The sequence below is a fragment of the Microtus pennsylvanicus genome, chromosome 22, assembly GCF_037038515.1.
Source record: "Microtus pennsylvanicus isolate mMicPen1 chromosome 22, mMicPen1.hap1, whole genome shotgun sequence".
Lineage (NCBI taxonomy): Eukaryota > Metazoa > Chordata > Mammalia > Rodentia > Cricetidae > Microtus > Microtus pennsylvanicus.
Window position 1 is genome coordinate 16,394,018 of NC_134600.1, and position 22,379 is coordinate 16,416,396.

The window sequence follows — 22,379 nt, forward strand, 5'->3', positions numbered from 1 at the left end:
GCAGTTTTCTTCCTAAGCTCATTGAGACTCGGGGAAGTTCTAAAGGGATCCCGGATTAGACCCAGGAGGTAGCACAGAAGTCTTAGGCAGTTCCTGAAATGGACCAGCCACACAAAGTTCCCCCTTGCTGAGCTCATATTACTGTTGGGGCAACTCACACAAGCCCAAGGTGGCTTGGACAGACTCTGGCCTGGAGACACCTACAAGTCATAGAGAAAGCGTGTAGCGAGAGCTGCGGTGGGCTGCGTTCTTGCCCAGCTCTGCATGGCTAGCTTTACCCGAAATAATTACATGGAAACTATATTCTTTTAAACACTGCCTGGCTCATTAGTTATAACTTCTTATTGGCTAGCTCTTACATATTGATCTAACCCATTTCTAATAATGTGTGTAGCACACGAGGTGGCTTACCAGGGAAGATCTTAACCTGCGTCTGTCTGGAGTGGGAGAATCATGGCGATTGCCTGACTCGGCTTCTTTCTCCCAGCATTCTGTTCTGTCTACTCCGCCTACCTAATTTTATGTCCCATCAAAGGCCAAGCAGTCTCTTTGTTTAACCAATGAAATTAACACAAAACAGAAGACTCTCCCCCATCAAAAGCGTCAAGGTTCCAGCTTTAGTGAAGCCCCAGCCATACCGGGGTGGGCTTTAAATGACATCCCCATTCCTGTAACTTATTCCCCATACTCAAGTATGTAACCCTAATAAACTAATTCATCAAGTCTGGCATATGTTTGTTGAATACCATTCAAATTCTCTTCCTCCCAGTAGGGGTGTGTCCAGTGTTTGAGAAGGAAGGATGGGCCCTTGCTGACCTTCTTCTAAGTGATCACCATAGAAGCGTGGGCCCCAGCTGAGCCTCTTCTCAATTGGCTCTTCATTCTTGAACACCCTGCCTTGAATCAGCTCCAGTCTGATCCTCACTGGTTGAGCATCGGTGAGAAGTTAGAGGACACATCACAGTACTTTCTTTTCCATTTTCGTTTTTTTTTTTTTATTTTTGAGACAGGGTTTCTCCGTAGCTTTTTTTGTTCCTGTCCTGGAACTAGCTCTTCTAGACCAGGCTGGCCTCGAACTCACAGAGATCCACCTGCCTCTGCCTCCCGAGTGCTGGGATTAAAGGTGTGCGCCACCACCGCCTGGCTCCATTTTCGTTTTTTTTTTTTTTTTTTTTTACAATCCTAAGTAATTATTTACTGACATATACTTAATATGCAAGACTGTTTCCAAAGTTGGATAAAAACGTACAGAAATGGTGTCTTTTTTGCCTGATAGAATTGAATATAATTTTCTTTCTTTTTTAAAAAGTAACCAAACTATCTTTTTTTCATTTTGCATACCAATCCCAGTTCCCACTCCCTCCCCTCCTTCCATTCCCTCCACTTTTCCCGCCACCCCACTCCCCATTCCAGTACTTTCTTTCGGTTAGCACCAGACGGACTCTTGGTGCCGAAGCGCGGGGTACAGGGTTCTTAAAGATCAAAGACCACAAAGACCACAATGCCATCAGGTGTTGTATGGGGCGGCAGGCCACGTTCCTGCCCAGATCCCACACGGCTAGCTTAGCCCCGGAAATAACAACACACAAACTGTATTCTTTTAAACACTGCTTGGCCCATTAGCTCTAGCCTCTTACTGGCTAACTCTCACATCTTGATTAACCCATTTCTAATGAGTGTAGCACCACGAGGTGGTGTCTTACCGGGAATATTCTTAACCTGCATCCGTCTCGGGGAGGAGAGCTATGGTGACTGCCTGACTTGGCTTTCTTTCTCCCAGAATTCTGTTCTGTCTATTCCTCCCACCTAAGGGCTGGCCTATCAAAGGCCAAACAGTTTCTTTATTAATTAACTAATGAAGGCAACAGAAAGATAGAAGACACTCCCACATCAATCAGGCGTAGAAAAGGGACAGAGGAACCCTGCAGCGTCTATTTTAGCAGGACATAATTTCAGACACAGCGTGACAATTTATCATTTACACCATTTTTGGTTATTTTTATGTTTGGTTTGTATAAACAGTCATTTCGATTAATACATCTGGACAGGGTCATGGGCAATCCCAGGTGAGTTGCCAAGGTCTATACAGGGCCGGGGACCAGGTTGAGAAGTTTCTAAGCAGACAGATAATGGAGTCAGTACAAGATGACATTGCCTTGGTCACTTTAGCTTCCTTAACCTCCCACGCTTGTGGGGTTCTGCAAGCCTGGCCACTTTACCCCTGGTCTGAGTCCAGGGCTTCTGCCCTGAGTTTTGGAACTCAAGGCCTGTCGAGTTTCCCTTGGCCCAGGACTTCCACTAACCTGACTTTTTATGAACTGGTGGTGTCCTTGCCCGGCCCTGGGCAAAGAGGGTGGGCGTGTGGCATTGCCATGCAGGACTGCAGGAAGAGCCATTGCTGCCTCCCGCTGGGTCTTGGATTCTGGCAGGTGGGCCCAAGGAAATCAGCTTGATGGTGACTTAGTTTCGAATCAACAGCCTCTGCTGCCCCCTCGTGACAGGTGCTGGGAAGCACAACATCGTTAAAACGGGACAGTTGCTAAAGATGAAGCAAGCTGGTGTCTAAGGACTCAAATCTGGTGAGAAGTTGGTCTCAGAACCCTAGAAGAGAGTTGTGGCTACCCATAGGCCTGAAAAATGAGGACTTGTGAGGTTGGTCTACAGGTAGAGGAAGAATTAGGAGGAATTAAGTTAATGAGGCAAGTTTCGAAATGGCTAGAATTGAGCTTGAAGGCTGTAACCCAAAGAAATTTGTGTATTGGGTGATGAATATGTTAATTATCCTGATCCCACAATGGATACAAATGTACATGAATTTAAACATCTCATGTCAACTGGAAATGAAGTAAAAGCAAAGGACCAAAATACATCCAGCGCACCCGTTCTTGCTACTGCTATACTGGAGCCACTGTGGCCAAACTTACCCGAAACTTACCACTTCTCCAGGGGATTCCAAGAATCGACTTGCACTGAAAACATAAAGTAGCTATGAGAGAAGGTGGTTTTTCAATGTCACTGAAATGGATTTTTGGTGTAGAGATATAAACATGGTTTCAAACATCCTAACTGTGCGGCCTTTTAAAAGGAAGGGAATACATCTGCTAAGCTGGCTGTCCCATGGTGTCACTGAGTGCAAACAGGTGAGCCTCCGGTAAGATGGACCGGACATATATTAAACTGGGTCGACCCAGAGACAAGGGAGACAGCTCTCCAATGGGAAAGATTAGATCTGAGGTTCTGGGTCTACAGACCAAAGAAGGACCCAGGACAATTCTTATCCCCCTCTGTGGGCATCGCTTCTCCTTGCTCCTGCGTGAGCACGCCGATACCCCTGCATGATAATCTCATGCCCACCCAGAAAATGATTGAGACCCTCTGTGTGTCACTGTGCTGTAGCAGACACTCGAAGTCTGAACTTTTCTAAACTTCTTCAGATAAGGGTGTCTACAAATGGGGTCCCCGGACCCCCTTCACTTGTGAAACTGGCCCATGGCACAGACTCTGCATGAACTGGACTGGATCCTGGGGTAACGGGGAGTGCTATGTGTTGAGAGATGTCCACGGAGGACAGACACGCTGTTGCCATCTACAGACATGGTTACACCCCAGAGTAGGCTGCACACACAGTGTAAAATGCTACAAGGTGGCAGAGACATCACTAAGAATAAACAAACGTCAAGTCCAAGTTCCTGAGCACAGGAAAACAATGCTAGTTAAAACACCGAGCAAAGGCACTTTCAAAATTCTATTTACCCTGTCAGCATTGGGAGTGTGACTGAACATTCTCCTGTAATGGTTACGTTTGGACTGGCACCTACCTGTCCGTCTGTCTTCTATCACATCTATCTAACAACTTTTAAAATACATTGTAAAAGCTTTGCTAACACCAGTACACGTCCCCCAAGGTATCAGAGCACATGGCCTAATCCCTCCGGTTGAATGTTTACGTTTTTGCAGATTTTTCCCCCCAGAGGTAATATTTACCTGTAAGGAAATGCATAGATCTTGACCTTAAGATCACCACATGTTGAACGTGGCACACATTCCCAGAACACTGTACCCTCTTGGGCTTCTGTTAATGCCTGGGGTTCCAGTTCCACCTCTTAGCATGAGGTCCTGGGAATGGGAACCCAGGCTTGGGAGCAAGCGACTTCACCCACTGAGTGATCTTACCAGCCAGCTGCTGAATGCTTCTCGAGTACTGGTCCTTTGCCAAACAAAATTTTCAGATGTACTTTTTTCTCCCAAGCCGTAGTGTGCTCTGACTTCTTAATATTCTCTGGGGTTAAGCAGCCGTTTACAATTGTGTTTAAGTCTAATTTTAATCTGCGCATTGTGTTTCTCCTAAGGAACCTTTAATGAGAAAACTACCCTGTATATTTGTGATTTGGGAATGGCTTTGGAGTCTCAGGCTCTCACCCAGGGTCTTCCGCCTTAGTTCCTGAGGGCTGGCATTTCACAATTCTCTCTCCACACTGGGTTTTCCTCTGTAGTGTTTCCAGAAAGCCTCGGGGCTGAGTTTCATTGACTCTGTCAACCACCTGTGCAAATTCTGCTCTGTCACACCAGGAGGTCCAGTTGGACTTTTTCTGTTCCTTTTTTATTAATCCATGTTGATGCCCACTTGCTCCAGTGTTACCCAATGTCCACGTGGCTGTGAAGACCCAGGAAGTGGCATGCCAGTGCCACCCTCCTCGCCTGTTACCCAACATGCTTAATTTCACTTTTCAGCAAACTATCTTGGAAGTTAAAGTTTTATAGTAAACAATAAATTCATTCATTCAAGTCCCCTTTCTTGATTACATATTTGAGCTCTTTTGCATTCACGTATAGATCTTGTAACTAATTTGTCAATTTCTACCAAGAATCCTATTGAAGTTACAATTGAGATAATATTGAATTGTAGGTATATTTGCAAGGAATTCATATTTCTCATTTGCCTTTCATTCTCAAACATGGCACACTCTACGTGTTTTTATAGTTTAACTTCTATAGATACAGCTTTGATATATATTATGCTAAAACTATTAAAAAAGGATTTTACTGGTTGCTGCTGTAGTAAAAGGTTTTAAAACCTTATTCTCTATTTCTTGTGGCAAATATAAAAACTAATTGATTTTATGCAACAATCAATATGCCATGACCTTGCTGAATAATTAGGATAAAGACGGGTGAGGATTTCCTCTATGAGTCGTCAAATAAATTGCAAAGAGATCATTTTACCTTTTCTGAAGACTGAGCCCCGGGTTTCACTTGTGCTAGGCAGGAAGGTGTGTTTGTGCTGGCTGGTATCTACACCTTCGATGTCCTAGCCCTGGTTTTCCGCGGCTTCCAGTGTGTGTGGTGTGTTTGCATGTGCGTGTGATGAGTGTGTGTGCAGTGAGTGTACATGTGCATGTGATGAGTGTGTGTGATGTGTGTGTGCACTTGTGTGATGTGTGTGGTGTGTGTGTGTGTGTGTGTCCGTGTGGTGCTGTGCCAGCTTTCCTGTGGGTGCTGGGGATACAGACTCCAGTCCACAGCTTGGACAGCAGGCGCTTTAATCTCTGAGCCCTTGCGCTACTCCTTTTTACTTTTATTTATTTTGCTTTTGGCTTGGGATATACAGTAAAAGGTTGAAAAATTTTTTAAAAAGAGCCATTTACTGAACGTTGTCAAAATAGTTTTTGTACTTATGGGAAGTTTCATATACATATGTAAAAGATGTCTTCTTATATGTAGCTAGAGTCCTGCCGAGGCCAGACCTAGCAGAAGTGAAGTTATGAGAGGGTCAGTGCTATCCACTCCCTCTGGTCATCCCTCACTATGGTGACAGGGGCTTCACAGGGCTGGGCTGGGACGTGGGCCTCTAAACTCCGCTGCGCACCCAGATGCACGACGTCTCGCAGCGGTCATTTCAGTGTTTGTTTCTTCCTTTTTATGGATAAACGTCGATGTCCACACCCTAGTTAATGAGAGCTGATGGGACAAAAGCCTCAACATCTAACTCTGAGGTGAAAACGCACAGGACTGGGATTTCCATGGATATATGATTTTCCCCTAATTAAATCACTAAGTTAGGAAGACAGGAAGTTCTTGGAAGGTGGCGTTTACCAATGAGACGAGAGCATGCAAAACAGTGCTGTGTGTGAAAGAAACACTTTTAGCCCATGTCATATTACTTTTTATTAAGTGACATATTTATGGAAAATAGTTGAAAATGCCTGTCAAGGGGAAAATTATACCCCCTTAATGTACAGTCTCTTCAGGCAAGTCAGACACACACATAAAAAAAAATCAACATATTTGCTCAGAAGAGGGACATTTCATCCCCTCTCCTTTTCAGTCAAAGGAAACGCACAGACAGGCGCAGGATCGCTGCCAGAACAATGAACACCAGTTCCCGACAGCCCGCGTCCCCCATGGTTAGCAACACAAGACAGTCCCTGAGGACACACGAGAACTCCCTCAGAGCACACGGCAGGGCATACTTCCGGCATATTTCTGTCCTAATGCTTTTGCTAAGACTATTTCATGGCGTGAATGGTATATTATCAAAACATACTCTGAGAGCTAACTGTAGCGACTTAAGTAAGACCCAGGGACAGTTGAACAACAACAACAATGTTAAAAGTCCATTTGATTCTCTTTCCCAAAAAAAGGCTTGGTGAGGTAGTTTATACGGCACATACACACTGTAAGGAATCAGAGTTCCAGTTTGTCCAAAGGCCACTGGCGGGAAGAACCATTTCCCAGCTGAGCTGCAGAGCAAAGGAGCCTCCTAGGGAGAATGAAGGGGAGACGAGGCAGCTGTAGACACCTTCCTGAATATGTGTTCCTCCGAGTCATTTCCTTTACTACGTTCCCGAATGACGTTATTTTCCTACTTGTGTATCCAGAGCATTAGATGGGTGAGAAGCCAGTACGAATGTAATTTACTACCCATGTGTCTGGTCTCTTTTGCTGGCAAACAGCCCATTTAGTTTAACAGGTTGCCTATTGGATTTTGGAAAACCAACTCTCAATAAGGCCAAAGTTCTTTCAGTACAGATGGCAGGTATTTCCAATTTGATCGGAAGGTTATTCTTTCAGAATAAAAATCCACGAAAGAAACTCCTCGAGCACACAGACACCAGTTCGCATGGTGACTAAGCCTTCTCTAGCGGATTAACTGTGTGACGAGAAACGAAAAGCTATAGCCAGCGTTGCCCCTGATGCTGACACTGCCCTCCACACAATACAGTTATCTGAAAAGTTGTCATGTTCCCTCATAGGCTGAAATGATTAATTCCAAGTTACCGATTCAGCCAAGACTTTGCGTCTGAAGCCGCACAGAAGTTGGCATGGAACGCAGAGCCTTGCCGTGCGCTACCTGACGTCCGCGAGCTGCTGTTGAAGCCTGGCGACTAAAGCTAAGGCACAGATCCTAATGTGTTCTCATGTCGTCTGAAATGAGAACCCCAGAAGAGGAAAATAAATGAACAGAGCTGTGCACTATCTATATAAATACAACAGCATCGGATGCTTCTCATGCCAAGAAATACAGGAATATGCTCACGTATTTACAGAAACATAGTGGTGCTCTGGAAGGGTGCCTTGCTTCCATGTGTAGGCAGGGACTCCTCCAGCGACTGTTCTGGAATCCGGCAGCTCGACAGTGACATGCTCACTCCCTGCTTGCCCCACAGGATGACAACGTGCTCACCACGCACACTCACGGGCCCACTGGGCAGCCTGGAAACCGGTCAAACACTGGGACACACACACATACACACAAACCTCGGCAGTGCGTACGCACTTGGCTTTTAGTGGCTTTTCAGAGAAAGGAAATAGAAATTCATAAATAAACCCAACAAACTGGTCTTTGTGTTTCTAGACAAGTAGAGCAAACTCCTGAGGGTCAGGAAGAAAACAGTCTGCATGCTGAATGCACAGAGTGCTATGCTTCGACAAGGAGATGACCTGACTGTTGGAGATGGGTGTTTTGTTTCCGTATCAGCCATGACAGCAACGGGACAGCTCTTCTGCACATGCCTTTACAGTATCCTCATTATCTCCGGACGTGGGCTATGCAGGGAAGGAAACAGTCCTTTTGCATTTGTGAGTGAGTTTTGCTTGTACTGGCACTTGGGTCTTAAATGTGGTAACCGCTCTAATTCCATCAAACTCTTGGTCTGTGGAAGATCACACACACCTGGGATGAATAAGGATGCTCTCTGCAGCTTCTGGAAGGCAGAGCTGTCCTCTGTAAAATGTCCCTCGGTACATTTTAGATCTGTTTCTCTTAGAAACACGAGGACCAAATGTTCACCACTGCAGATCTAGACAATAGTTGTGCAAGATGTGCACCGGACAGTCGTCTCCAGCTTCCACAGCCCAGAGCTAGTCTACAGTGCCTGGCCATGTGTCTGGTTAACATTAGATTGAAGCACACAATGTACTTTTGTAACTTATCAATTCTGGGTCGAGCGGCCTTTTCGGCACTTATGGGCAAAGGCATCTCTGTATTTTTGGAGTTAGAGCTGCAGAAGTGGCTATAGCTGTAAAACGTCGAAAACAGAGAGTGTTTGATCTGCAAAGGACATTCACGCTAACACATGAGAGGCGACCTATTCACCCGAGCACCACCACTGGGAGAAGAGAGAACAGATGCCATGACTGTGGACTACACAGGACACCCTGGAAGCACAGGACGTCCTTGCCAAACTGGGATTTGTAATGAGGACTTGCGCACATGAGACAAGGAACCATAACATACCATCTCAACTCTCAACGGAAAGTTCCTTTGCACCGGGGTGCTACCAAGTCCTCTCCGAGCGCAATGCACAGAATGACACGGGGCACAGCTGTCTTTAGACGGAAGGCCCTCCAATCTAGGAGCATAAATAGTGTATGTTTCACATCAGAAGTGCAGCCTATTCCCAGGCACGGGGCCAAGTCTATTTCTGCTACATAAGCTCCACATTGAGTAACGTTGGCCTTTCTTCTGGGTCATATCTTCTTACCAAGGGACTGTGATAAGGAAATTCAGTTCAATGTGAACCAGCTCCTTCTCTGTAGTTCATATCGACAGAGCTGGTGACGCCGCCCCTTCAGGAGAACCAGGATACAGGAGCAAATACCTCAGGGCAGTGTGGTTTTTCCCACGAATGCAGGAACTTCTTGGCGTATAATACAAGGCAAGAGCCATCTTCAGCATATTTTAAAGGCTTGGCGAGGGCTTAATCACCCATTCTGCATGAGGATTAACATGATACACATCCAATATATACGCATCAGGATCCAAACAGTGTTGTCCTAAAAGAAAGAAAACCAAAAAGTTCAAGCCAGTGAAGTGGTTGCCTTGTAAGCATAGGACATGAGTTCTATCCTCAGAATCTGCATTCAAAGGAAGAAAGAGCCAGGTGTGGAAGCGTGGTAGTATGCCCTTGTAGTCCAAGATAAAGGATCTCGACAAATAAGTAAGGGATATGAAAAAGAATTTAAAAACACAGGAAAGGAACAATCGGGATATGTGCGACACCATGAAAAAAACAACAACACCACATTTTGACTTACAGGCATAGAGAGGAATAAGTATAGAGGAAAGAAAATAGGAAACCATATTATCAGAACACAAAATACCACTGGAATGCAAGTAGCAACACTAAAAAAAAATCAAAACACCATTGATGACTGCGAACAACAGCCAGGATGGGATGATGACCCTCAGGGTGCTGTAATGGCACACACGTCTTAGCCGTAACCAATGGCTCTCTGCTCAGTAAGAGGTAAATTATTTCTGGTACTAGAAACCTAGCCAACTGCCTAGAGCTAGTTAAATCATGGGTCATGAAGGAGAAGCTACAACTACTTCTTGACTAAACCAACATAATCCCTAACTTCATTCAATATTTATTTTTATAACCACAGGTAAGTAAGTGCAGTCCTCATCCTCACTGAGAAAATCTCTCTTTGCAACTGATTGAGGTTATTATAGAAAACACTATAGAGCCCAACCCCAGAGGGTACAACTCCCATACCTAATGCTCAGGGAATATTGTGGAGGACAGGGCAGAAAGTTTCTAAGAGCCAGGGAATCATGGAATCTCATGTGAGACTGTGCCTCCTAGTAATGCCAGAAGCTATATCCATAAAGTCTCAACAACATAATTGCCTAAACATGAGCTAAACACAGACAACAAAATAGATTTGTAAAGTTCATGGTAGAAAGACCACAAGGCCTCAGCACAACTACAGGCAGCCATGGAATGCTGATATTGAGAGTGAGATCATACCAAGTGGATATCCCAAACCCAATGGGAAGCCCTGAAAATGCACATACAAGTAACATTATGCAGATTGAGCAGGCTCTATTTGGGTATATATCTTTATATACATATATTACTATAACAATAATTAGCGAAAAGAGACCATGAATTTGAAGGAGTTTAGGGAGAAGTGTTATGGAAGGGTTTGGAGGGAGGAAAGGAATGGGAAAATGATGTAATTACAATCTCAAAAAAAAATTTAAAGGGAACAAGAACGGACATTTTGTTGCTTTCTATTAAAGTAACAGGCACAAATCCAGTGTCAAAAAATTTCCCCTGTGGATATTTAGATAGTAAGCAAATATGTGCAATATAAAATAAGTCTTAACGATAGGAATATTAGGGGAAACAAAGAAAGGAGGGTACATAGTATAGGAAGGCATCACCAAGTGGTGGCATTGAGAGCCAAGCAGGAGATGAGGGCATCTGGAGCAAGAGCATTCTAGAAGTCAGCCAATGGCACGCCCAGCAGTGTGCCAGGTGACTGGGTGCATAAGGGCAGGACCCAGAGGGTAGACTGGGAGGCAGGCAGGGGGAGAGAAAGCAACGAGAGAACTGAGTTCATCTAGGAAGGTGTGTGCACACACCCAGCCTTCCAAGGACTATGCTCACAAGAGCCAAGAAGCAGCAGAGACTCAGAGAAGCAGGAGGAAGCTCGGAAACTCATCTGTCCTCAGCAGCGAACAGAGACAAGTGTTTTCAGAGAGCAAAGCCCAAGTCAGGCAGTTACTAAGACAAAAACAGTGACAGCATTTCAGTGTGCGCTCTCCAGTGTCCTGGGTGAAAGGGCGATTTTGGTGAGGTGTTGAGGAGGACCCTTGGGGAGAGTGCTTTCAAGAGAGAAGAAACTGGAAGAAGAAATGTAAAACAGACAGCTGAATGAAGGTGTGTTGGGAAGTGGAACGAGGTGGAGCGAAGAAGTGGGAGGGGACCTGAAGGTGTCAGTTTTCTAAAGAGGACAGGAATAGGGTTTTTTTTTTTTTTTGTGTGTGTGTGTGTATCTGAGATACAAGCTCACTGTATGTCCCAAGGTGTTCTGAAACTCATCATCCTCCAGAGTTCTAACTTCTGCTCTGCTGAGATTGCTAGCATAGCTATGTGCCTCATGGGGCGGGAGATGCTGTTGGCATGGCTACCTGCTTAATCCCGCCCTGTCATTAGCCACAAGTCTCTCCCCTTAAGAGAAGCCAGGTTTCGATTCTGTGTTGTGAGAATTGAATACATTCCCTCGTCAACCTGTATCAAATCCGAAGGTTTCTTGGTCCTTTGAGAACCATTTTAGGGGGAATTGATGCTGATGGGAGGGAAAAGGTTATGGTGCAGGGGTAAACTGAGGTACAGGTAGAGCAAAGCCCTGATTGGGCAGCAAAGGACATCCCTAAGAAGGTCAGAGAAACACTGTCCACAGATAAAAGAGAACGCAGGGACATGTCAGCCACAGAAGATACAGACGGAGGCACAAGGAATGGCCTTTGACCTCATCCGGCAACAGACCTTGAGCTGTGCGCCAGCGCAGGGAGTCACGTTCTCTAGGTTCTCAACTCTGCTCTGTTTTGTGAGCCCAGCAAGGGGCGGTTTCTAACTCTAAGAGTCACACTGAAAAGGACCCGAAGTCTTTATCTCACTTCAATTTTGAGAATATTGGAGGAAAAAAAACATGAAACTGCTTTTATATGCAACTATAAAACCCCCAGACATTGATTTTTATTTTTATCTATAAAATGTGTGAAAAAACCACACCCCTACAAACAATAACATTCCATGAATGTATCATGGAATATGGGAATAGAAATGACAGATGATGCTTACCTATGTTTCCTCCAACTTCATATAACCTCTGGTTTTGCATCTTTATACATTCAGATGAACCATGACTAAAAAACAGAGAAGGCAACAGTTGAGGTTCCTTCAGGGTCCATGGTGAATATCGACAAGTCATCCTATCTTGACGAAATATACCCCACGCACTTTATTATGACCAAAGTCACGACAGCAGCAACAAGAACTTAAATCTACGGGGGCTGAGACCGTTCCTGATCATGGGATGCTCAGTGGCCATGGCAACTGAGAACGTCAGCACCGCTGGAGAACAGGGCGGCTGGCTGTTTACAGCTGCCCATCTCCCGCCAGGAGAGCAGTGGTGACGTCAGCAGCGTCTCCGCCAGGAGAGCTGTGGTGACGTCAGCACGGCGGCTGGCTGTTTACCGCTGCCCCGTCTCCGGCCACAGTTCTCTCCATTCAAAAGAAGCCACGTTAATTTCCGCGTTTGCTGCGTTTGCACGCATTCCCTCTTCAACCTCGGTTACACCTCTAGACTTCCTGAGCGCTTTAAAAAAATACCTTTAAAAATCACCTCAGTTACCTAAAGGTGATTTCTTTCCCAGTCTGTCACACAATAAAAAGAAGTCAGAGAAAGCAATCACCCAAATCAATTTTTCTATCCCACGTTTAGAAAACTGGGATGAGAGAATTCAAAAGGCCTGTGCCAATCAGCGATTCAAGACCAGTTTCAACTCTTCTGAGAAGAGGAGGGAGCTTGCCCCTCCGCCATTCTTATTACTTTTTATTTGTAGTGAGGTAGTCTTGAGGTAGCTGTGGATTGGACATCATTTTTAGGAATAGCACACGTGGACCCTATGTATCCTTCAGAGTTTCTACTAACAGCAGCACCTTGGGAAACTGGAATGAAATTCCAGGGAGAGAATGTTGAGACCGATTCAGGCAAACACCTGTTTCCATCACCCAGGACATCCACTGCTGCCCTCTTCTGGCCGCTTTTACCGTTCCGTCCTTACTACAGCTGAGCCTGATCCCCCCCATACCTGCAAACAAGTATCACTTCGTCTGTGCCCCCATAAATATTTCCTACGTCCCATGTACGACACAAACAAGAGAGCACAGCAAGGAAGCTTCTGGTACTGGCTTTTGTTCCACTCTGCAAGAATCCCTAGAGACCTGAGCAAGTCCTTTTAATTCTTGTTTCTACAGCGCATCCTGGGATCCGGCACGATCTTAGTCACTTGCCCACACAGATGATGAGTGATCGCCACAGCTTCTCTGTGTCTTTGCAGTATTTGGTACTGCTAGGCATGGCTTGAGAATCCTCACGGGTATGCCACGACAGGCCTCTGTGGTTTTAATTTGCATTTCTTTAGTGGCTACTGATGGACATCTTTCCACGCGTGTATTTTTCGACCATCTTTCTCCCCTGGTCACATGTCTTCTATACGCTGGGCTTGGAGTGTCCCACAAAGGCCCATGTGTGTGAGGGGTGGTGCCTAGTGCGAGCATTGAGACCCCTGGAGGCGTGCTCTCAGGGGAGAATGTGTGACCCCAGACACTTCCAGCAGAGGAGCGGTTCTGCTCCACTGAACGTCTCCATTGGGATGGGCTGCCTTGCCGCAGGTCGAGGAGCACCAGGATCAACTGATTGTGAACTGAGCACTCCGCAGAACCGGAGACCCATGCTCCCTCAGACACTGTGACGGGGCAGAGGGCTGCCTTTGGCAAAACGCCTGCTCCTGCTCCCCCGCCCCCAGATGCATGGATTGGCCCTTCCTGTGAGTAGCAAGTGCTTCAGGTGTCTATTTTTAGCTGTCTTCTCGCCCTCTTCACAGGTCCTATTATTCCATCAGCTTTCAATTCGATGAGGTTTAACTCATCAGTTGTATCTCATACGCCTCTGGGTCCTAAAGATTGTCTCCTCTTATTAAAGCTTTTACATTTCTCATTATACATTTAAGTCCATGGCCCATTCTGAATTAATTTTTAAATAATGAGATTTAGATTAAAATTATTTTTTTTCCTGGCCCGTGGAGCTCCAGTCCCTATGGCATCCTTTATTGTAAAGCTATTCTTTCTCCACTGCCTGCTTTGATATTTTCGCCAGCATTTTGCTCCAAAAACAGACAAATTCACGATCCAAGAGTCTAGCAGCCGACGGGGCACCTTTAACTACACTCACAATGTTTACATTTCTTTACCAGTGTGTGACTTATGCATGTGGCCTCACGTGTGCCATGGCCCGTGCAGGAAGGTGGTTGGTTCTTTCCTTCCACCATGTGTGTGCTGGCGACTGAATTCGGCTGCCAGGCTTGGTGGCAAGCCCTTGTGCCCGCTGAGCCCTTTCGTCCTCTGCAGATTACAGCTTTTAAACCGACGTGCTCACGGGTCTAAGAGAGAGGCTGGGCAGCTCAGATCTATGGAAGTTGCGTCAGAGGATTTGAGTCTACAGTCTCCAGACCTAATCTATGTTGATTAGGAATACTGTCTGTATAAACTATTACATTTCCTCATTTGTGGAGAGGCTGTATGTGCCATGGTGCGTGACTGGGAGTCAGACGACAATTTGTGGGCCCTTCCTACCATGTGTGTGTCCTGGGTATCAAACTCAGGTCGTCAAGCTTGGCAGCAAACACCTGTAGCCCACTAAGCCATCTCACTGGACCAGGGAATTTTCTTTCTACAAAGGTCCAATTGAGGATTCTGTAATCTATTAAATAACACAGGAATTAACCAGCTGCCATCATCCTTGTCAAGTTTAGATATAGCCACCTACCTATGATAACTGCGGTATTTTAAGATGCCTGGTACAGCAATAGAGTTACATGGCTGTTCAGACTCCTGCTAAGCTGGTCCGCTCTCCTTTTCCTTTCTAATGTAATTTTTTGAAGATAACTTTTTAGCATTGTATCTATGTACTGAAAACTTAGCGGTGTACATTTAACCCAGTTCAGTGGCGAATCCTTCGCCCTTTGCTTTTTCCAGCCTGGCAATCTGAGCCACAGATTTAGGACCCAGGACATTGCCTCCTCAGTGACGGCAAATCTCATCATATCTGTCGTGGTAATTGGTCCTAACGGCTTCCACCAGCTTGACCAGAGCATCCTTGTCTTCTGAGCTAACCTCTGTGAAGGAAGCTGTGGTGGATGTCTTCCTGTGGACCAGCCGCCCCAGCCTGGCCTTTCCCTTGATGATGTAGCAGGGCAGGCAGGGAGATCACCAGCTCAATGGCACCTCTGTCATGGGCAATCACCACCAGCTGAGCCTTTCTGTTCTCCATCAAGGTGGTGACTGTATTGACCTCGCTTGAAGGAGAGGTGGTCTCTTAGTCAGGACATTCCCTTGGCCAGCAACTTTCTTCTCAGCACGGGCCAGCAGCCTTTGCTGCTTCTCCTGCTTTTTCTCTGGCCTGTCCTTGCGGGCATGCTTAAGCAGCTGGGGAGCTGTTTGCCAGTCCAGGGCCTGGGAGAACCGGTTAATGGCGGGAGGTACTTTGAGTCGCTTATAGAGGGTGGCCCTTTATATAGTTGATATAGCTGGCCCCTCAATGAAGTGTGTGAGATCTCTTTTAGACTGATGATGTCCTATCCAATGCCAAAGTTCTTAGGCCTTGACTCAAAAAGAGGACTCACCACCTTTTTGGCCTCCTGTTTCTTTACAAAGGCAGGGACCAGAGCTATCTTCTTCCCTTTGGCTTTCTCTCCTTTGGGTGACTAACTTAGCTGGAGTTTAATGTAATTTTTTAAGAGTGTGTGTGAGCACGTGCACCTACACATAAAGCTCACGAATCACAAGTCTATAACTTGAAGGATGTGCAAAATGAACATACAGATGACCAGCCCTCATGGTTAATAAAATAACTTACTAGAAGCCCGATGGCATGCTTTTCAGTCCCAATGTCTCCCACCTACCCAAAACCTGAAAATTCAGCCTGATGTCTGCCATTATAGCCTGCTTCTGGCTTCTGCTGTTTCTACCTTCATCGAACTAATTAGAGCTTTACATATAGTTGTGAAAGATAATATGAGTTCTCTGTGCCCTTTGACCCATGGCAACATTTTGCAAAACTATAATATCATGCCCCAATCAGGATCTCAAAAATCTATTCGGCATATTGAGACACAGTGATACTGATGCTCACAGGGCACTAAGTTCAACATTCCGCCAGAGGAACCTGCGAGCCCAGCTTAGCCAAGATGCAGTACCAGAGTTCTGGCGCTGTAGGCATCCTTCAGGTGCTCTTTATAACCATGCCCATCTTCCCCAAACATAATCACTAACCCACCCTCCACTGATAACATCTGTCATTCCCAACCTGTTAGTGAATGAAATTATGCAGCATGAACACTCTTGCAGGGAGCTCTCTTGACCAAAAAGGGCTACTGCTGTTGAGTTTGCTCCAAATGCATAAGGTGTATATAAATTTTACTAGAAGGTGTTTCTATTGAGCATGCATTCCTGTAAGGATGGCTAACGCCCTTTTACGGTCACCTCTGGAGATGCATGATAAAAGCTGGGAATGACTGCTCGCAGGCTTTAAAAAGGGGCAGTGATGGTGTCCAGGGAGCCTACCTGATACTTCCGGAAACTGATCAAGATACTGACAAAACTAACTGCCATATTTTTATCCTAATAAAAGATACAATTCATTGATCAAATAACCTATCAGGAGAAGAATCACGGGGGCTGGAGAGAGGACGCAGCCACTAGGAAGGCGTGTCCATCTTTCAGTAAACTGAGCTCAAGTCCCAGCACCCACATTAGACGGCTCACAACTGCCTGTAGCTTCAGCCCCAAGGGACCCACCAGGGCCTCTGTGGGCACCTTCATACACGGCAGATACATATATGCATTAATCCAAAGAAGCAGCTGCATTGTTCTGAAGCCACAGCTGCAGGAGTGCAGCGGCCCACCTGGGAACGCTCATCTTCACACGCTACCTTCAGCTTGGCGCACTCACCTGTTCTCATACTGAAATTTCGCCAGGATGTCTTTGGCTTTGGTCTGACTGTTGAGCTGAATGGCCATGGACACTTTGGACAGAAGTGGAGCGTGGACCCTGATGACGCCTTCTGGCACGTCAGACTGCCAGGGAGGAAAGACCAAAACACCGTCAAAGGAGGGCTCAATAATTGCACATGAGAGATGAAAATCAGGGACATTCAGAAGAGGAAACACATATGTATGACCAATACTCAACCAGAGCAGAACATGCCGTCCTGCTTTGCCAGGAGACTAATGACACATCTGCCCCTGGCATCTACTCTCTTTACACTTATGCCTCCTTATCCAGGCATCATAGAGAAGAAAATATGGATTCTGACAAATAATCATATCTATCAGCATCTTTATTGAACAATATCCTAAAAACCTTACTTTCATTAATATACATATATGTATATATACACACATATATACAGTGAAATGTATATCAGTATCTTCATTGAACAATTTATGTGTGTATTTTTATATATTTATCAGTGTCTTTATATATATAAGTATCGTTATTGAAGAAAATCCTAAAAATCCTACTTTAATTAATTAATATGAATGTATATATATACATGCATATACATATATATCTAGTGAAATATATGTATATCCATATCATCATTGAATTTACCTGTGTATATATATATAAATCTAGTAATATTTATCATTATCTTTGTTGAACAATATCCTAAAAAACCTTACTTTAAGATGTATACATAACATACACACATATCACATAGTCTAGAACATTATGTTAATTGGTCTCTTGAAGTAATATATTGAAGTATTAACCCACAGAAGCTCAGAATGTCCCTTATTTCAAAATAATGTCAAGGGTAGATAGAGTAATAAGTAAAGTTGGAGATAAACCAAACTATCTTACTCTGGTAAGAACTGTGTCCTAAGGAGAAGAGAAGGGACAAAGGACACAAGTAAGAACACCCTTGGAAACATCTGTGGAGACTTGAAGGGACACACCATGAGACACCACAGGAAGACAGTGTGGAGACTGAGGGGACACAGGGAGACACCACAGGAGGACAGTGTGGAGGCTGAGGGGACACAGGGAGACACCACAGGAAGACAGAGTGGAGGCTGAGGGGACACAGGGAGACACCACAGGAAGACAGTGTGGAGACCCAGGGGACACAGGGAGACACCACAGGAAGACAGAGTGGAGACTGAGGGGACACAGGGAGACACCACAGGAAGACAGAGTGGAGACTGAGGACACAGGGAGACACCACAGGAAGACAGAGTGGAGACTGAGGGGACACAGGGAGACACCACAGGAAGACAGAGTGGAGACTGAGGGGACACAGGGAGACACCACAGGAAGACAGAGTGGAGACTGAGGGGACACAGGGAGACACCACAGGAAGACAGAGTGGAGACTGAGGACACAGGGAGACACCACAGGAAGACAGTGTGGAGACTGAGGGGACACAGGGAGACACCACAGGAAGACAGTGTGGAGACTGAGGACACAGGGAGACACCACAGGAAGACAGTGTGGAGACTGAGGGGACACAGGGAGACACCACAGGAAGACAGTGTGGAGACTGAGGACACAGGGAGACACCACAGGAAGACAGAGTGGAGACTGAGGGGACACAGGGAGACACCACAGGAAGACAGAGTGGAGACTGAGGACACAGGGAGACACCACAGGAAGACAGAGTGGAGACTGAGGGGACACAGGGAGACACCACAGGAAGACAGTGTGGAGACTGAGGGGACACAGGGAGACACCACAGGAAGACAGTGTGGAGACTGAGGACACAGGGAGACACCACAGGAAGACAGTGTGGAGACTGAGGGGACACAGGGAGACACCACAGGAAGACAGTGTGGAGACTGAGGACACAGGGAGACACCACAGGAAGACAGAGTGGAGACTGAGGGGACACAGGGAGACACCACAGGAAGACAGAGTGGAGACTGAGGACACAGGGAGACACCACAGGAAGACAGTGTGGAGACTGAGGGGACACAGGGAGACACCACAGGAAGACAGAGTGGAGACTGAGGGGACACAGGGAGACACCACAGGAAGACAGAGTGGAGACTGAGGGGACACAGGGAGACACCACAGGAAGACAGAGTGGAGACTGAGGACACAGGGAGACACCACAGGAAGACAGTGTGGAGACTGAGGGGACACAGGGAGACACCACAGGAAGACAGAGTGGAGACTGAGGGGACAGGGAGACACCACAGGAAGACAGAGTGGAGACTGAGGGGACACAGGGAGACACCACAGGAAGACAGAGTGGAGACTGAGGACACAGGGAGACACCACAGGAAGACAGAGTGGAGACTGAGGACACAGGGAGACACCACAGGAAGACAGAGTGGAGACTGAGGACACAGGGAGACACCACAGGAAGACAGAGTGGAGACTGAGGACACAGGGAGACACCACAGGAAGACAGTGTGGAGACTGAGGACACAGGGAGACACCACAGGAAGACAGAGTGGAGACTGAGGGGACAGGGAGACACCACAGGAAGACAGAGTGGAGACTGAGGACACAGGGAGACACCACAGGCTAACAGAGGAGCCGGAATAGATCTTTCCCTCACTGTGCTCAGAAGAAACCCACTCTCCTGACATTCTGAATTGGATTTTATGCTCCAAAATCAGAAGACTATAAATTTCTAATGTCCCAGCAATCCCACCTATGGTGCAGTTATGGTAGTCCTAGGAACCTGAAGCAGGGTATTTTAAATTTGGGTTAGTTTTTATATTATACCCTAATATCAGCATCAAGAACTACACTAGGGAATCCACATATGGAGGGCTTTGGAGTTGGGGGAGCACAGATAAAGACCATAGCCTACTGCAGTCAAGACCTCACTCCTAAAACACCCTTTCCAGTATTTCAAGACCCTTTCCCTCTGAGCTCTCCAGATGACTCTGTCAGACCAGTTCTCACTCTGATATTCTTGGGCCTCTTCACAGAACGGACTCACATCCCTCCTAACCTTGGTGACCTTCGTACCCATCCAACCACCTGAGTCATCAGCTGGAGTTCCTGTATCACTGCTCCTTTGCAAACTAGAAAGGGCAAGCCTGAAGGACAGACTGAGGCCGAAGAATGTAGTGGAAGTTCTCACAGAGTATTACATGAGAATGAATAGTTACGGGGGCTGGGCATACACATGCCTCTCATTAGTGTATTCAGATCAAGGGAGCTTTAGTAAGGCCAGCCTTGGCTGCACGGTGATACCATTTCAGAGATGAAAAAGGACAGGAGTGAGAGAAGGCTTCCTGCTTCACACACACATGCGCATACACTCACACACATGCACATGCACTCACACTCATGCGCATACACTCACACACATGCGCATACACTCACACACGTGCACACACATGCACATAACCTCACACACATGCGCATACACTCACACACGTGCATACACACACACATGCGCATACACTCACACACGTGCACACTCATGCGCATACACTCACACACATGCACACACACTCACACACATGCAATACACTCACACACGTGCACACACATGCACATAACCTCACACACATGCGCATACACTCACACACATGCGCATACACTCACACACGTGCACACACATGCACATAAACTCACACACATGCGCATACACTCACACACGTGCATACACTCACACACGTGCACACACATGCACATACACTCACACACGTGCACACACGTGCGCATACACTCACACACATGCGCATACACTCACACACGTGCACACACATGCGCATACACTCACACACATGCGCATCCACTCACACACATGCGCATACACTCACACACGTGCACACACATGCGCATACACTCACACACATGAGCATACACTCACACACATGCGCATCCACTCACACACATGCGCATACACTCACACACGTGCACACACATGCGCATACACTCACACACGTGCACACACATGCGCATACACTCACACACATGCGCATACACTCACACACATGCGCATACACTCACACACGTGCACATACACTCACACACATGCGCATACACTCACACACGTGCATACACTCACACATGCACATACACTCACACATGCGCATACACTCACACACATGCGCATCCACTCACACACATGCGCATACACTCACACACGTGCATACACTCACACACGTGCGCATACACTCACACACATGCGCATACACTCACACACATGCGCATACACTCACACACGTGCATACACTCACACACGTGCGCATACACTCACACACGTGCATACACTCACACACATGCGCATACACTCACACACGTGCATACACTCACACACATGCGCATACACTCACACACATGCGCATCTACTCACACACATGCGCATACACTCACACACGTGCATACACTCACACACGTGCGCATACACTCACACACATGTGCATACACTCACACACATGCGCATACACTCACACACGTGCATACACTCACACACGTGCGCATACACTCACACACGTGCATACACTCACACACATGCGCATACACTCACACACGTGCATACACTCACACACATGCGCATACACTCACACACGTGCATACACTCACACACGTGCGCATACACTCACACACGTGCGCATACACTCACACACGTGCATACACTCACACACGTGCATACACTCACACACGTGCGCATACACTCACACACGTGCATACACTCACACACATGCGCATACACTCACACCCACATGCGCATACACTCACACACGTGCATACACTCACACACGTGCGCATACTCTCACACACATGCGCATACACTCACACACATGCAATACACTCACACACGTGCATACATTCACACACATGCGCATACACTCACACACGTGCGCATACACTCACACACATGCACACACACATGCACATACACACTCATGCACATACACTCACACACGTGCGCACACTCACACACATGCACACATCCACATGCACATACACTCATGCACATGCACACACACACCACACACTATTAGCTATAAAGAAAAAAAAGTTCTTACCATTCTTCTTGAAGGTGATTTTTGTGGTACCTTTGAGGTCTTGGGGCTTGAAACCTAAAGAAAACACATTCCATCTTTCAGATTAGCCCCGAGAACATAAGTGCATGCTGCTTCTGGCCTGGAGTAATCCTTGTGGAAAGTATTTGGGTACGTATAGAATTAAGAAGTACATATGCTCCTTGACCCCCCAATTCCTCATCTGCAAATTCAACTTCAAACCTATTTCAATTGTGAAAACAATGACATATATAGCAGTTTACTCACTAAAGCTCAAATCAGGAGAGAAATAAATGGAAT

At 46.3% G+C, this 22,379-nt stretch overlaps 2 protein-coding genes across 4 annotated transcripts in view; both read right to left on the bottom strand.

Annotated features, from left to right (window-relative positions):
• The window catches only part of LOC142839824 (uncharacterized), a 32,975-nt gene extending 26,572 nt beyond the window's left edge, over nt 1-6,403 (bottom strand). The window contains exon 1 of the mRNA XM_075956206.1: nt 6,341-6,403. Coding sequence (XP_075812321.1) covers nt 6,341-6,403 — 63 coding nt within the window. The remainder of the gene's footprint in view (nt 1-6,340) is intronic.
• The window catches only part of Arhgap28 (Rho GTPase activating protein 28), a 179,794-nt gene continuing 163,559 nt past the window's right edge, over nt 6,145-22,379 (bottom strand). The window contains exons 15-18 of one of the 3 annotated variants that reach the window (XM_075956150.1): nt 22,083-22,136; nt 17,032-17,156; nt 12,099-12,163; nt 6,145-9,276 (exon numbers count right to left, since the gene is read on the bottom strand). In XM_075956150.1, coding sequence (XP_075812265.1) covers nt 9,182-9,276; nt 12,099-12,163; nt 17,032-17,156; nt 22,083-22,136 — 339 coding nt within the window. In that variant the 3' untranslated portion in view covers nt 6,145-9,181. The remainder of the gene's footprint in view (nt 9,277-12,098; nt 12,164-17,031; nt 17,157-22,082; nt 22,137-22,379) is intronic. The other 2 variants (XM_075956149.1, XM_075956151.1) reach the window with 2 other exon arrangements.